At 45.2% G+C, this 14,533-nt stretch overlaps 13 protein-coding genes across 13 annotated transcripts, besides 22 other annotated features; 12 read left to right on the forward strand and 1 right to left on the reverse strand. All coding sequences in view use genetic code 2, as the record gives it.

Moving 5' to 3' along the window:
- Positions 1–290, forward strand: part of an rRNA (l-rRNA) that runs on past the window's edge.
- Positions 291–363, forward strand: a tRNA (tRNA-Leu).
- On the forward strand, positions 364–1,338 carry ND1 (NADH dehydrogenase subunit 1). Its single transcript has one exon. The coding sequence runs from the start codon at positions 364–366 to the stop codon at positions 1,336–1,338; it is 975 nt and encodes a 324-aa protein (NP_443697.1).
- A 5-nt stretch (positions 1,339–1,343) lies between these two features.
- Positions 1,344–1,413, forward strand: a tRNA (tRNA-Ile).
- Positions 1,413–1,483, reverse strand: a tRNA (tRNA-Gln).
- Positions 1,483–1,552, forward strand: a tRNA (tRNA-Met).
- Positions 1,553–2,598, forward strand: ND2 (NADH dehydrogenase subunit 2). The gene has a single exon. A coding segment is annotated over exon 1 (1,046 nt).
- Positions 2,599–2,668, forward strand: a tRNA (tRNA-Trp).
- Positions 2,669–2,737, reverse strand: a tRNA (tRNA-Ala).
- A 1-nt stretch (position 2,738) lies between these two features.
- Positions 2,739–2,811, reverse strand: a tRNA (tRNA-Asn).
- Positions 2,812–2,849: 38 nt separating this feature from the next.
- Positions 2,850–2,915, reverse strand: a tRNA (tRNA-Cys).
- Positions 2,916–2,985, reverse strand: a tRNA (tRNA-Tyr).
- Position 2,986: 1 nt separating this feature from the next.
- Positions 2,987–4,549, forward strand: COX1 (cytochrome c oxidase subunit I). Its single transcript has one exon. The coding sequence runs from the start codon at positions 2,987–2,989 to the stop codon at positions 4,547–4,549; it is 1,563 nt and encodes a 520-aa protein (NP_443699.1).
- Positions 4,541–4,611, reverse strand: a tRNA (tRNA-Ser).
- A 2-nt stretch (positions 4,612–4,613) lies between these two features.
- Positions 4,614–4,686, forward strand: a tRNA (tRNA-Asp).
- Positions 4,687–4,694: 8 nt separating this feature from the next.
- Positions 4,695–5,385, forward strand: COX2 (cytochrome c oxidase subunit II). The gene has a single exon. A coding segment is annotated over exon 1 (691 nt).
- Positions 5,386–5,459, forward strand: a tRNA (tRNA-Lys).
- Position 5,460: 1 nt separating this feature from the next.
- ATP8 (ATP synthase F0 subunit 8) lies at positions 5,461–5,628 on the forward strand. The gene has a single exon. It carries the CDS (start codon positions 5,461–5,463, stop codon positions 5,626–5,628), a length of 168 nt encoding a protein of 55 aa, NP_443701.1.
- On the forward strand, positions 5,619–6,301 carry ATP6 (ATP synthase F0 subunit 6). Its single transcript has one exon. A coding segment is annotated over exon 1 (683 nt).
- COX3 (cytochrome c oxidase subunit III) lies at positions 6,302–7,086 on the forward strand. The gene has a single exon. A coding segment is annotated over exon 1 (785 nt).
- Positions 7,087–7,158, forward strand: a tRNA (tRNA-Gly).
- ND3 (NADH dehydrogenase subunit 3) lies at positions 7,159–7,507 on the forward strand. Its single transcript has one exon. A coding segment is annotated over exon 1 (349 nt).
- Positions 7,508–7,578, forward strand: a tRNA (tRNA-Arg).
- On the forward strand, positions 7,579–7,875 carry ND4L (NADH dehydrogenase subunit 4L). Its single transcript has one exon. The coding sequence runs from the start codon at positions 7,579–7,581 to the stop codon at positions 7,873–7,875; it is 297 nt and encodes a 98-aa protein (NP_443705.1).
- ND4 (NADH dehydrogenase subunit 4) lies at positions 7,869–9,249 on the forward strand. The gene has a single exon. A coding segment is annotated over exon 1 (1,381 nt).
- Positions 9,250–9,318, forward strand: a tRNA (tRNA-His).
- Positions 9,319–9,386, forward strand: a tRNA (tRNA-Ser).
- Positions 9,387–9,392: 6 nt separating this feature from the next.
- Positions 9,393–9,465, forward strand: a tRNA (tRNA-Leu).
- On the forward strand, positions 9,466–11,304 carry ND5 (NADH dehydrogenase subunit 5). The gene has a single exon. The coding sequence runs from the start codon at positions 9,466–9,468 to the stop codon at positions 11,302–11,304; it is 1,839 nt and encodes a 612-aa protein (NP_443707.1).
- On the reverse strand, positions 11,301–11,822 carry ND6 (NADH dehydrogenase subunit 6). The gene has a single exon. The coding sequence runs from the start codon at positions 11,820–11,822 to the stop codon at positions 11,301–11,303; it is 522 nt and encodes a 173-aa protein (NP_443708.1).
- Positions 11,823–11,891, reverse strand: a tRNA (tRNA-Glu).
- Positions 11,892–11,895: 4 nt separating this feature from the next.
- CYTB (cytochrome b) lies at positions 11,896–13,036 on the forward strand. Its single transcript has one exon. A coding segment is annotated over exon 1 (1,141 nt).
- Positions 13,037–13,110, forward strand: a tRNA (tRNA-Thr).
- Positions 13,110–13,179, reverse strand: a tRNA (tRNA-Pro).
- Positions 13,180–14,533: a D loop (control region).

Consider the following 14,533-nt stretch of genomic DNA (forward strand, 5'->3'; position numbering starts at 1 on the left):
ATCCCCTTAAAGAGCCCTTATCGACAAGGGGGTTTACGACCTCGATGTTGGATCAGGACATCCTAATGGTGCAGCCGCTATTAAGGGTTCGTTTGTTCAACGATTAAAGTCCTACGTGATCTGAGTTCAGACCGGAGTAATCCAGGTCAGTTTCTATCTATGATGTGACCTTTTCTAGTACGAAAGGACCGAAAAGGAAAGGCCCCTGCCCAAGGCACGCCTTGCCCTCACCTGCTGAAGACAACTAAAGCAGGCAAAAGGGCACACCCCTCTGCCTGAGAGAATGGCTAATTGAGGTGGCAGAGCCCGGTATTGCAAAAGACCTAAGCCCTTTCAACAGAGGTTCAAATCCTCTCCTCAATAATGCTCTGTACACTGTTTACTCACTTAATTAACCCCCTTGCCTTTATTGTCCCCGTTCTTCTAGCCGTTGCTTTCCTAACACTGCTTGAACGAAAAGTCCTTGGCTATATACAATTACGAAAAGGCCCCAACATCGTTGGCCCTTACGGGCTTCTCCAACCCATCGCCGATGGAGTAAAACTGTTCATTAAAGAGCCAGTACGACCCTCCACCTCCTCCCCCGTCCTCTTTTTACTCGCCCCAATACTTGCACTTACACTTGCCCTCACTCTCTGAGCCCCGATACCCATACCGTACTCAGTTATTGATCTCAACTTAGGGATCCTGTTCATCCTCGCCCTCTCAAGCCTCGCAGTCTACTCTATTCTCGGCTCAGGATGAGCTTCAAATTCAAAATATGCCCTCATCGGGGCCCTCCGAGCTGTGGCCCAAACCATTTCATACGAAGTAAGCCTTGGCCTAATTCTCCTATGTACAATTATCTTCACAGGAGGATTCACCCTGCAAATCTTTAACGTTGCGCAAGAAAGCATTTGACTAATTATCCCAACATGACCTCTCGCCGCAATATGATATATTTCGACACTAGCAGAGACCAATCGAGCCCCCTTTGACCTCACCGAAGGTGAGTCCGAACTAGTTTCTGGGTTCAATGTTGAATATGCAGGGGGACCATTCGCTTTATTCTTCTTAGCCGAATACGCTAACATCCTTCTTATAAACACACTCTCTGCCACACTATTTCTCGGGGCCTCCCACATCCCAATATTCCCTGAACTAACTGCAATAAACTTAATGACCAAAGCAGCACTACTTTCAGTTGTCTTCCTGTGAGTTCGAGCCTCCTACCCCCGATTCCGATATGACCAGCTAATACATCTCATCTGAAAAAACTTTCTCCCTTTAACACTAGCTCTGGTCGTCTGACACCTCGCCATTCCTATCGCATTCGCAGGACTGCCCCCTCACCTTTAGTACCCGGAGCTGTGCCTGAAGTAAAGGGCCACTTTGATAGAGTGAACCATGGGGGTTAAAGTCCCCCCAACTCCTTAGAAAGAAGGGACTCGAACCCTACCTGGAGAGATCAAAACTCTCAGTGCTTCCACTACACCACTTCCTAGTAAAGTCAGCTAAGTTAAGCTTTTGGGCCCATACCCCAAAAATGTTGGTTAAAATCCCTCCTTTACTAATGAGCCCCTTCATCTTAGTTACCCTGCTATTTGCACTTGGCCTAGGAACTACAATTGCATTTGCAAGCTCCCACTGACTCCTCGCCTGAATGGGCCTTGAAATTAATACCCTAGCCATCCTTCCTCTTATAGCCCAACACCACCACCCACGTGCAGTCGAAGCAACCACTAAATACTTTATTGCCCAAGCCACAGCGGCCGCCATACTACTATTTGCAAGCGCTACTAACGCCTGACTTGTAGGACAGTGGGACATTCAACAAATAGCACACCCTCTTCCTGTTACACTCATCACCCTTGCCTTAGCCCTAAAAATTGGCCTTGCCCCACTACACTCATGACTCCCCGAAGTAATCCAAGGCGTTGACCTCACCACAGGCTTAATTCTCTCCACTTGACAAAAACTTGCCCCCTTCGCCCTTCTCCTTCAACTCCAGCCCACAAACACCTCACTTCTACTAGCCCTGGGGCTTACATCAACCCTTATCGGGGGTTGAGGGGGCCTAAATCAAACCCAACTACGAAAAATCCTCGCCTATTCCTCCATTGCTCACCTAGGCTGAATAACTCTTGTCTTACAATTCTCCCCCTCGCTGGCCCTCCTAACTCTTATTATTTATTTTACCATAACGTTCTCAGCATTCCTCACATTTAAACTAAACAACGCAACCAACATTAATTCCCTCGCTATGTCCTGAGCAAAAGCCCCAATAATTACTGCTCTCGCCCCCCTCATTCTCCTGTCCCTTGGAGGCCTCCCCCCACTCACCGGCTTCATATCAAAATGACTTATTCTCCAAGAACTAACCAAGCAAGAACTCCTGCCTCTTGCTACACTAGCAGCCCTCTCAGCACTCCTAAGCCTCTATTTTTACCTCCGTTTAGCGTACGCCCTCACCCTTACCGTGTCCCCTAATACCCTTATCGGAACCACCCCGTGACGCTACCCCACGCCCCATTTGACATTACTTCTATCGACCACTACTATTGCCACAATCCTCCTCCTTCCTCTTACCCCAGCAATTGTAATGCTCCTCACCCTCTAAGAGACTTAGGCTAAGCTAGACCAGCGGCCTTCAAAGCCGTTAGCGGGAGTTAAAATCTCCCAGTCCCTGTAAAACTCGCAAGGCTTTAACCTACATCTCCTGCATGCAAAACAGGCGCTTTAATTAAGCTAGAGCTTTCCTAGACAGGCAAGCTTCGATCTTGCGCATTCTTAGTTAACAGCTAAGCGCTTAAACCAACAAGCATCTGTCTACCCCTCCCCCGCCCATATTGGGGAGGAATGGGCGGGGGAAGCCCCGGCAGATATTAGTCTGCTACTTTGGATTTGCAATCCAACGTGTAAAACACCTCAGAGCTTGGTAAGAAGAGGACTCAAACCTCTGTTTATGGGGCTACAATCCACCGCTTAAACCTCAGCCATCTTACCTGTGGCAATCACACGCTGATTTTTCTCAACCAACCATAAAGACATCGGCACCCTTTATCTTGTATTTGGTGCTTGGGCCGGGATAGTAGGGACTGCCTTAAGCCTGCTCATCCGAGCTGAGCTTAGCCAGCCCGGGGCTCTCCTAGGCGACGACCAGATTTATAATGTAATTGTTACAGCACACGCATTTGTAATAATTTTCTTTATAGTAATGCCAATTATGATTGGGGGCTTTGGAAACTGATTAATTCCACTTATAATTGGTGCCCCTGATATGGCCTTCCCCCGAATGAACAACATAAGCTTCTGACTACTCCCCCCATCTTTCCTTCTTCTACTCGCTTCCTCCGGGGTTGAAGCCGGGGCTGGCACTGGGTGAACAGTTTATCCACCACTGGCGGGTAATCTTGCCCATGCAGGAGCATCAGTCGACCTAACCATCTTTTCTCTTCACTTAGCGGGTATTTCATCAATTCTTGGTGCAATTAACTTTATTACTACCATCATCAATATGAAACCCCCTGCTATTTCCCAGTATCAGACCCCCTTGTTCGTTTGGGCCGTTCTTATTACCGCTGTCCTTCTTCTTTTATCCCTGCCAGTTCTTGCTGCAGGGATTACAATGCTCCTAACCGATCGTAATCTAAACACTACCTTCTTTGACCCAGCTGGAGGAGGAGACCCAATTCTTTATCAACACTTGTTTTGATTTTTCGGGCATCCAGAAGTTTACATTCTTATCCTCCCAGGGTTTGGGATAATTTCTCATATTGTAGCCTATTATTCCGGTAAAAAAGAACCTTTCGGTTATATAGGAATAGTCTGAGCAATAATGGCCATTGGTCTCCTGGGATTTATTGTCTGAGCTCACCACATGTTTACAGTCGGGATGGATGTTGACACACGTGCCTACTTCACATCTGCAACAATAATTATTGCCATTCCCACCGGTGTTAAGGTTTTCAGCTGATTAGCAACCCTTCATGGGGGCACAATTAAATGAGACACCCCTATACTCTGAGCCCTCGGCTTCATTTTCCTATTTACAGTAGGTGGCTTAACAGGCATTGTCTTAGCCAACTCATCTCTTGACATTGTTCTGCATGATACTTATTATGTAGTTGCCCACTTCCACTATGTTCTTTCTATAGGAGCAGTCTTTGCCATCATAGCTGGCTTTGTTCACTGATTCCCTCTATTTTCAGGCTACACTCTTCATAGTACCTGAACTAAGATCCACTTTGGTGTAATGTTCCTGGGTGTAAATCTTACATTCTTCCCACAGCACTTCCTTGGCCTGGCTGGAATACCTCGTCGATACTCAGACTACCCAGATGCATACACACTCTGAAACACTATCTCATCTATTGGCTCCCTTATCTCCCTCGTAGCCGTAATTCTGTTCCTCTTTATCCTTTGAGAAGCCTTTGCCTCCAAACGTGAAGTTCGTGCAGCAGACATAACCTCGACTAACGTCGAATGACTGCATGGCTGCCCGCCCCCTTATCATACATTTGAAGAGCCAGCATTCGTGCAAGTCAAAGTGCGAACAAGTCGAGAAAGGGAGGAATCGAACCCCCGTAAATTGGTTTCAAGCCAATGACATAACCACTCTGCCACTTTCTTATAAGGCGCTAGTAAAACGGATCATTACACTACTTTGTCAGGGCAGAATTGCGGGTTAAACCCCCGCGCGCCTTAATTAACTAATGGCCCATCCCTCACAACTAGGATTTCAAGATGCAGCTTCACCAGTAATAGAAGAACTCCTCCATTTCCACGACCACGCCCTAATGATTGTATTTTTAATCAGCACACTTGTACTTTACATTATCGTAGCGACAGTCTCCACTAAATTAACCAATAAATATATTTTAGACTCACAAGAAATTGAAGTGATCTGAACTATTCTTCCAGCAGTTATTTTAATTTTAATTGCTCTCCCATCCCTACGCATTCTCTACCTAATAGACGAAATTAATGACCCTCACCTCACAATCAAGGCCGTGGGACACCAATGATACTGAAGCTACGAATACACAGACTACGAGGAACTTGGCTTCGACTCTTATATACTTCCTACACAAGACCTTGCCCCAGGACAGTTCCGCCTTTTAGAAGCCGACCACCGAATGGTTGTCCCCGTTGAATCCCCCATTCGAATTCTAGTCTCAGCCGAAGACGTCCTCCACTCATGAGCAGTCCCAGCCCTTGGTGTAAAAATAGACGCCGTTCCAGGCCGCCTAAACCAAACAGCATTCATCACATCTCGTCCAGGAGTCTTTTATGGCCAATGCTCTGAAATCTGCGGAGCTAACCACAGCTTCATACCCATTGTAGTCGAAGCCGTACCCTTAGAGTTTTTCGAAAAATGATCTTCCCTAATGCTTGAAGATGCCTCATTAAGAAGCTAAACAGGACAAAGCATTAGCCTTTTAAGCTAAAAAATGGTGCCTTCCAACCACCCTTAGTGACATGCCCCAACTAAACCCTGCACCCTGATTCAATATCCTGGTATTCTCGTGAGTAGTTTTTCTCACTATCTTACTCCCCAAAGTCTTAGCCCATACTTTTCCCAATGAGCCCACCCTTCAAAGCACTGAAAAACCTAAAACAGAACCCTGAACCTGACCATGATACTAAGCTTCTTCGATCAATTTTCAAGCCCATTTTTTATAGGAATCCCCCTCATAGCACTTGCCCTGGTTCTTCCCTGAATCCTCTTCCCAACTCCTTCTTCCCACTGACTAAACAACCGGCTAACAACCCTCCAAAGCTGGTTTGTCAGTTCATTTGCACGTCAACTTCTTATGCCTGTTAACCAGCCCGGGCACAAATGAGCCTTAATCTTAACTGCCTTGATGGTCTTCCTACTTGGCCTAAACTTACTTGGCCTCCTCCCCTATACCTTCACCCCCACTACCCAACTATCAATTAACCTGGGCTTTGCCGTCCCCCTCTGATTAGCAACCGTCCTCATCGGATTCCGCTACCAGCCAAACTTTTCTCTGGCCCACCTTCTGCCAGAAGGGACCCCTCTCCTACTGATTCCTGTCCTAATTATTATCGAAACAATTAGCTTAATAATTCGACCCCTTGCCCTTGGAGTACGGCTCACAGCAAACCTAACCGCCGGCCACCTTCTCATTCAACTTATTTCAACAGGCATGTTCGTCCTTCTCCCCCTACAACCTACCGTGGCAATTCTCACAGGGATTCTCCTCCTAATACTTTCCATGCTAGAAATTGCTGTTGCAGTAATTCAGGCCTATGTCTTTATTCTTCTTTTAAGCCTCTACCTACAAGAAAACGTTTAATGGCCCACCAAGCACACGCATACCACATAGTCGACCCCAGCCCATGGCCCCTTACAGGCGCAGTTGCCGCCCTGCTTATTACTTCCGGAACCGCAATATGATTCCACTTCAACTCCATGATCCTAATAACCCTAGGAACTGTACTTCTTCTCCTCACAATATACCAGTGATGACGAGACATTATCCGAGAAGGGACATTCCAAGGCCACCACACGCCCCCCGTTCAAAAAGGACTTCGATATGGAATAATCCTCTTTATTACCTCAGAAGTTTTCTTCTTTCTAGGATTTTTCTGAGCTTTCTACCACTCAAGCCTAGCGCCAACGCCCGACTTAGGCGGGTGCTGACCCCCAACAGGTATTTCACCCCTAGATCCATTTGAAGTGCCCCTCCTCAATACAGCCGTCCTTCTTGCCTCAGGGGTCACAGTCACCTGAGCCCACCATAGCATTATAGAAGGCGAACGAAAACAAGCAATCCAATCCCTTACACTAACAATCCTACTTGGTTTTTACTTTACCTTCCTACAAGGCCTAGAATACTTTGAAGCGCCCTTTACTATCGCTGACGGCGTTTATGGCTCAACATTTTTTGTAGCAACTGGTTTCCATGGCCTACACGTGATTATTGGGTCAACCTTCTTAGCAGTCTGTCTTCTCCGCCAAATTCAATATCACTTTACATCTGAACACCACTTCGGATTCGAAGCAGCCGCCTGATACTGACACTTTGTAGACGTCGTATGACTGTTCTTGTACATCTCAATCTACTGATGAGGCTCATAATCTTTCTAGTATTAAGCTTAGTATAAGTGACTTCCAATCACCTGGTCTTGGTTAAAGTCCAAGGAAAGATAATGAACTTGGTTACAACAATTCTCATTATTACCGCTATCCTCTCCATTATCCTAGCTATCGTCTCCTTCTGACTTCCACAAATAAGCCCCGATTATGAAAAACTTTCCCCCTATGAATGCGGCTTTGACCCGCTTGGATCAGCCCGACTCCCCTTCTCCCTTCGATTTTTCCTCGTAGCAATTCTTTTCCTTCTTTTCGACCTAGAAATCGCCCTCCTCCTTCCACTCCCCTGAGGGGACCAACTGCCCTCCCCCCTGCTAACCCTACTCTGAGCCTTCGCTGTTCTAGTCCTTCTTACCCTAGGCCTTATTTACGAGTGGCTCCAAGGAGGACTCGAGTGAGCCGAATAGGTAATTAGTTAAAAGTATAATATTTGATTTCGGCTCAAAAGTTTATGGTTCAACCCCATAATTAACCTGATGACCCCTGTTCACTTTACCTTCTCCTCCGCCTTTATGTTGGGCTTAACAGGCTTAGCGCTCCACCGAACCCATCTTTTGTCTGCCCTTCTCTGCTTAGAAGGAATAATACTGTCCCTATTTATCGCTCTATCGGTATGAGCCCTTCAACTAAGCACAGTTAGCTTTTCAGCCTCCCCCCTCCTTCTCTTAGCATTCTCAGCTTGTGAGGCAAGTGCAGGATTAGCTCTACTAGTAGCTACTGCGCGCACTCACGGCTCTGATCACCTACAAAGCTTAAACCTCCTACAGTGCTAAAAATCCTTCTCCCCACTCTTATGCTGGTCCCAACAATCTGGCTAGCCCCCGCCAAATGATTGTGACCTACAACTCTTCTCCACAGCTTCATTATTGCCCTAATCAGCCTTACCTGATTAATTAACCTCTCAGAAGTCGGCTGATCCTCCCTCGGCCCCTACCTGGCTACTGACCCCCTTTCCTCCCCCCTGCTAGTTTTAACCTGCTGACTCCTCCCACTTATAATTTTAGCCAGTCAAAACCATACCTCCATAGATCCAATTAACCGACAACGAATGTATATCACCCTCCTCACATCCCTGCAATTTTTCCTAATCCTAGCCTTTGGCGCAACCGAAGTCATCATGTTTTACATCATATTTGAAGCCACCCTAATCCCCACACTTATCCTAATTACTCGATGAGGAAATCAGACAGAACGACTTAATGCAGGGACTTATTTCCTATTTTATACCCTGGCCGGTTCCCTTCCTCTCCTTGTGGCCCTTCTCCTCCTCCAAAATACTGCAGGGTCCCTCTCATTTCTCACCCTCTCATACTCGACTCCTTTCCAACTCCTAAGCTACGGAGACAAACTCTGATGGGCCGCTTGCCTATTGGCCTTCCTAGTAAAAATACCTCTATATGGCGTTCATCTATGGCTCCCAAAGGCCCACGTAGAAGCACCTGTAGCAGGCTCTATAATTCTTGCTGCTGTCTTACTAAAACTTGGGGGATATGGCATAATACGTATACTTACAATTTTTGAACCCGCAACTGAAAAAATAAGCTATCCCTTTATTATCTTTGCCCTTTGAGGCGTAATTATAACTGGCTCAATCTGCTTACGCCAAACTGACTTAAAGTCCTTGATTGCTTACTCATCTGTAAGCCACATAGGACTAGTAATCGGAGGAATTCTCATTCAAACCCCCTGATCTTTTACCGGAGCTCTTATCCTTATAATCGCCCATGGACTAACCTCCTCAGCCCTCTTTTGCCTAGCTAATACCAATTATGAACGCACCCACAGCCGAACAATAGTCCTGGCCCGAGGATTACAAATGGCTCTCCCACTTATAACAGCATGATGATTTATCTCATCCCTGGCTAACCTTGCCCTCCCCCCACTCCCAAACCTCATAGGCGAATTAATGATTATTTCTTCTCTTTTCAACTGATCATGATGAACCCTAGCTCTCACAGGAGCCGGAACTCTAATTACTGCTGGATATTCCCTTTATATATTCTTAATGACTCAGCGAGGTCAACTTCCTATACATATTACTGCCTTAGAGCCCTCCCACTCACGGGAGCACCTTTTAATGGCTCTCCATCTTCTCCCTTTGGGCCTCTTAATTCTTAAACCAGAACTAATTTGAGGATGGACTGCCTGTAGATATAGTTTAATCAAAACGTTAGATTGTGATTCTAGTAATAGAGGTTAAAACCCCCTTATCCACCGAGAGAGGCTCGCTAGCAACGAAGACTGCTAATCCTCGCCCCCTTGGTTGAACCCCAAGGCTCACTCGATTACAGCTTCCAAAGGATAACAGCTCATCCGTTGGTCTTAGGAACCAAAAACTCTTGGTGCAAATCCAAGTGGAAGCTATGCACCCCTCTTCCCTCATTATAGCATCCAGCTTAATCACCATTTTTCTACTCCTTTCGTACCCCGTCCTAACAACACTCAGCCCAAACCCCCAAAAAAATGACTGAGCACTTCTTAAAGTCAAAACAGCAGTAAAACTAGCCTTCTTCGTTAGTCTCCTCCCCCTATTCTTGTTTCTAAATGAAGGAGCAGAAGCCATCATCACCAATTGAACCTGAATAAACACTCTAACTTTTGACATCAACATCAGCTTTAAATTTGACCACTACTCAATTATTTTTACCCCAATTGCCCTATACGTAACTTGATCAATTTTAGAATTTGCATCCTGATATATACACGCTGACCCATATATAAATCGATTTTTTAAATACCTCCTAATCTTCCTGATTGCCATGATCACCCTGGTAACCGCAAACAACATGTTCCAACTTTTCATTGGCTGAGAAGGGGTTGGCATTATATCGTTCCTCCTTATTGGCTGATGATACGGACGAGCAGATGCCAACACCGCCGCCCTGCAGGCAGTCCTTTATAATCGTGTAGGCGACATCGGACTAATCTTTGCCATAGCCTGAATAGCAATAAACCTTAACTCATGAGAAATACAACAAATATTTGCAACTGCAAAAGATCTAGACCTAACCTTCCCCCTCCTAGGACTAATCATTGCCGCCACTGGTAAATCTGCCCAATTTGGCCTTCACCCATGACTCCCCTCTGCTATAGAGGGCCCCACACCGGTCTCTGCCCTACTTCACTCTAGCACCATGGTTGTTGCAGGCATTTTTCTTTTAATCCGAATAAGCCCACTCATGGAAAATAACCAGACAGCCCTCACCACCTGCCTCTGTCTTGGTGCCTTAACCACCGTATTTACCGCCACCTGCGCCCTTACCCAAAATGATATCAAAAAAATTGTTGCTTTCTCAACATCCAGCCAACTGGGCCTAATGATAGTCACTATTGGACTTAATCAACCACAACTTGCCTTCCTCCACATCTGTACTCACGCCTTCTTTAAAGCAATGCTCTTCCTCTGCTCAGGCTCAATTATTCACAGCCTAAACGACGAACAAGATATCCGAAAAATGGGAGGAATGCACCACCTAACCCCCTTTACATCCTCCTGCCTGACTATCGGAAGCCTAGCTTTAACAGGTACACCCTTCCTAGCAGGATTTTTTTCTAAAGACGCCATTATTGAAGCCCTAAACAACTCTTACCTAAACGCCTGAGCCCTAGCCATAACCCTCCTAGCTACCTCCTTCACAGCCATCTATAGCCTACGTGTAGTTTTCTTTGTCTCTATGGGTCACCCTCGATTCTCATCACTTTCACCCATTAATGAAAACAACCCCTCAGTAATTAACCCCATCAAACGCTTAGCTTGAGGAAGCATCATTGCAGGCCTACTGATCACTTCGAACATTGTTCCTCTCAAAACACCAGTTATAACCATACCCCCACTACTCAAACTAGCCGCATTAGTAGTGACCATCTTAGGTCTACTTCTCGCCTTAGAACTTGCATCACTAACAAACAAGCAATTTAAATCAATTCCCCAACTTACACCCCACCACTTCTCCAACATACTCGGATTCTTCCCAGCAGTAATCCATCGACTCACCCCCAAATTGAACCTAGTCCTGGGTCAAGCAATCGCTAGCCAAATGATTGATCAAACATGATTTGAAAAAACAGGCCCAAAAGCCCTGGCTTCACTTAACTCCCCCCTAATCACAACAACAAGCAATGCCCAACACGGCATAATCAAGACCTACCTCGCCCTCTTCCTCCTAACCCTGACCTTAGCAACTCTTCTTTTACTCATTTAAATGGATCGAAGGGCTCCTCGACTTATCCCACGAACTAACTCTATTACCACAAAAAGGGTTAACAACAAAGTCCAAGCAGCAATCATTAATATCTTTCCTCCCGACAAATACATCAACGCAACACCTACAGCATCGCCTCGATGAACAGCAAGCTCATGAAATTCCTCTGCAGTCACCCAAGAAGATTCGTACCATCCCCCATAAAAAAGCCCAACGAATACTAACATTGCTACCCCATAAATTAAAATTGATAACGCAACAGATCGACTTCCCAAACCCTCCCAGTGAGAATCAGCAGCAAGAGCTGCACAATAAGCAAATACAACCAGCATCCCGCCTAAATAAATCAAAAATAAAATGAAACAAAGAAAAGAACCCCCGTGTCAAACTAAAATCCCGCACCCCACACCTGCCGCTGCAACCAACCCCAACGCAGCAAAATACGGAGAAGGATTAGAAGCAACTACCACTAGCCCCAACACCAACCCTGATAATGATAAAGACATGAAAAACGACATAGTTCCTCCCGGGAATTTAACCCGACCCTATGGCTTGAAAAACCACCGTTGTTACTCAACTACAGGAACCCTAATGGCAAGCCTTCGAAAGACCCACCCCTTATTAAAAATTGCTAACCACGCACTAGTTGACCTGCCTGCACCATCGAATATTTCTGTCTGATGAAATTTTGGCTCTCTACTCGGCCTCTGCCTAATCTCTCAGATCCTCACAGGACTATTCCTTGCCATACACTATACCTCAGACATTGCTACAGCCTTTTCTTCCGTTGCCCATATCTGCCGAGACGTAAACTACGGCTGACTTATCCGCAATCTCCATGCTAATGGAGCATCTTTCTTTTTCATCTGCATCTATCTTCACATCGGACGAGGCCTCTACTACGGCTCTTATCTCTATAAAGAAACATGAAATATTGGTGTCGTCCTCCTCCTTCTTGTCATAGCAACAGCCTTCGTAGGCTACGTTCTTCCTTGAGGACAAATATCCTTCTGAGGAGCCACTGTCATCACTAACCTCCTTTCTGCCGTTCCATATGTAGGTGGCACCCTTGTTCAATGGATTTGAGGAGGCTTTTCAGTAGACAATGCCACCTTAACTCGGTTCTTTGCCTTCCACTTCCTTCTACCTTTTATTGTTGCAGCCATAACTATACTTCACCTTCTTTTCTTACACGAAACAGGCTCAAATAACCCTCTCGGCTTAAACTCAGATACAGACAAAATCTCTTTCCACCCATATTTTTCCTACAAAGACCTACTCGGTTTTGCAGCCGTGATCATTTTATTAACCTGCCTTGCACTATTCACCCCGAACCTGCTAGGAGACCCAGACAATTTCACCCCCGCGAATCCCCTAGTCACTCCCCCTCATATCAAGCCCGAATGATACTTCCTATTTGCGTACGCAATTCTACGCTCAATCCCAAACAAACTAGGAGGAGTCCTGGCTCTTCTAGCCTCTATCCTCGTACTAATAGTCGTCCCCATCCTCCACACATCTAAACAACGAAGCCTCACATTTCGACCTGTGACCCAGTTCCTGTTTTGAGCACTCATTGCAAATGTAGCAATCCTCACATGAATCGGCGGAATGCCCGTTGAAGACCCGTACATCATTATTGGTCAAATTGCATCCCTTACTTATTTTGCCCTTTTCCTACTTATCATACCCATAGCAGCATTAGTAGAAAACAAAGTGCTAGGTTGACAATGCATTAGTAGCTCAGTACCCCAGAGCGCCGGTCTTGTAAACCGGACGTCGGAGGTTGGAATCCTCCCTACTGCTCAAAGAAAAGGGGCTTTAACCCCCACCATTGGCTCCCAAAGCTAACGTTCTACATTAAACTATTCTTTGATAGCATAATATTATTTAATTAAGTGCAATTCGACTTTCGCCCTGCAGTCGAATTGCACTTAAATGCATTTATAATCATATTTTTGCTATTTAGTATGGTGACAATGCATGTATGTTTCATAGACATATATGTATTATCCCCATTAATTTATATTAACCATATGTGTGTGCTTTAAAGACATATATGTATTATCCCCATTAATTTATATAAACCATATACATGCTTTAAAGACACATATGTATTATCCCCATTAATTTATGCAAACCATACAAGGAATAGCAAGTGTTCAGGTATTTATCCCCAAGACATATCAAACGGACTATCGTATAAATTTCTAGTGGCTAAGTCTCTAGGACCTAGAAATAATTTCCCGACAAATGTCTACCAAGTACCAGCATCCCGCCCTACAAAAATAACTATGCAGTAAGAACCGACCAACCTGTGATTCCTGAATGCATACTCTCCTTGAAGGTCAGGGACAAATATCGTGGGGGTTTCACAATTGAACTATTACTGGCAACTGGTTCCTATTTCAGGGCCATAAACTTCTTAACTCCTCAACAAGAGCATTATACTTGCATAAGTTAATGGTGTCGAGCGGACGGCGAGATAATCCACCATGCCGGGCGTTCCTTCCAGGGGATATGGGGTTCTTTTTTTTTTCTTTTTCCTTTCAGTTGACATTTCACAGTGCCCGCTGAAGTTAAATTATAAGGTGGTACCAATCCCCCGCATTCGCACAATCGTTTAATTATTTAAAGACTTGATTATTAGAATTGCATAATTGAGTTCAAGAGCATAATATGCTATTTTTTCCCCTAAGATCTCATTGTTACCCCCCTCTTAAAGTTTACTCGTTTTACCCCCCCACCCCCCTAAACTCCTAGGGTTCTTAATACTTCTAAAGACCCCTAAAAAACAGAAAAGTCTCAATTAACGAAAAACAGCATCCAAGATGCATCTTTTTATACTATTAAAAACAATAATCTTTCAAACTAAATTCCCACTCCCCCCTCAAGATACTGTTTATAACCCGCATATTATCATTATGCTCGTGTAGCTTACTTAAAGCATAACACTGAAGCTGTTAAGATGGGCCCTAGAAAGCTCCGCAAGCACAAAGGTTTGGTCCTGACTTTTCTACCAGCTTTAGCTAGACTTACACATGCAAGTATCCGCGCCCCCGTGAGAATGCCCTATAGTCTCCTGCCCGGAAACAAGGAGCTGGTATCAGGCACATACAATATGCCCACGACACCTTGCTCAGCCACACCCCCAAGGGTACTCAGCAGTGATAAACATTGACATATAAGTGAAAACTTGACTCAGTCAAAGCTAAGAGGGCCGGTAAAA

The sequence above is a fragment of the mitochondrial genome of Pagrus major, assembly GCF_040436345.1.
Source record: "Pagrus major mitochondrion, complete genome".
Classification (NCBI taxonomy): Eukaryota; Metazoa; Chordata; class Actinopteri; order Spariformes; family Sparidae; genus Pagrus; species Pagrus major.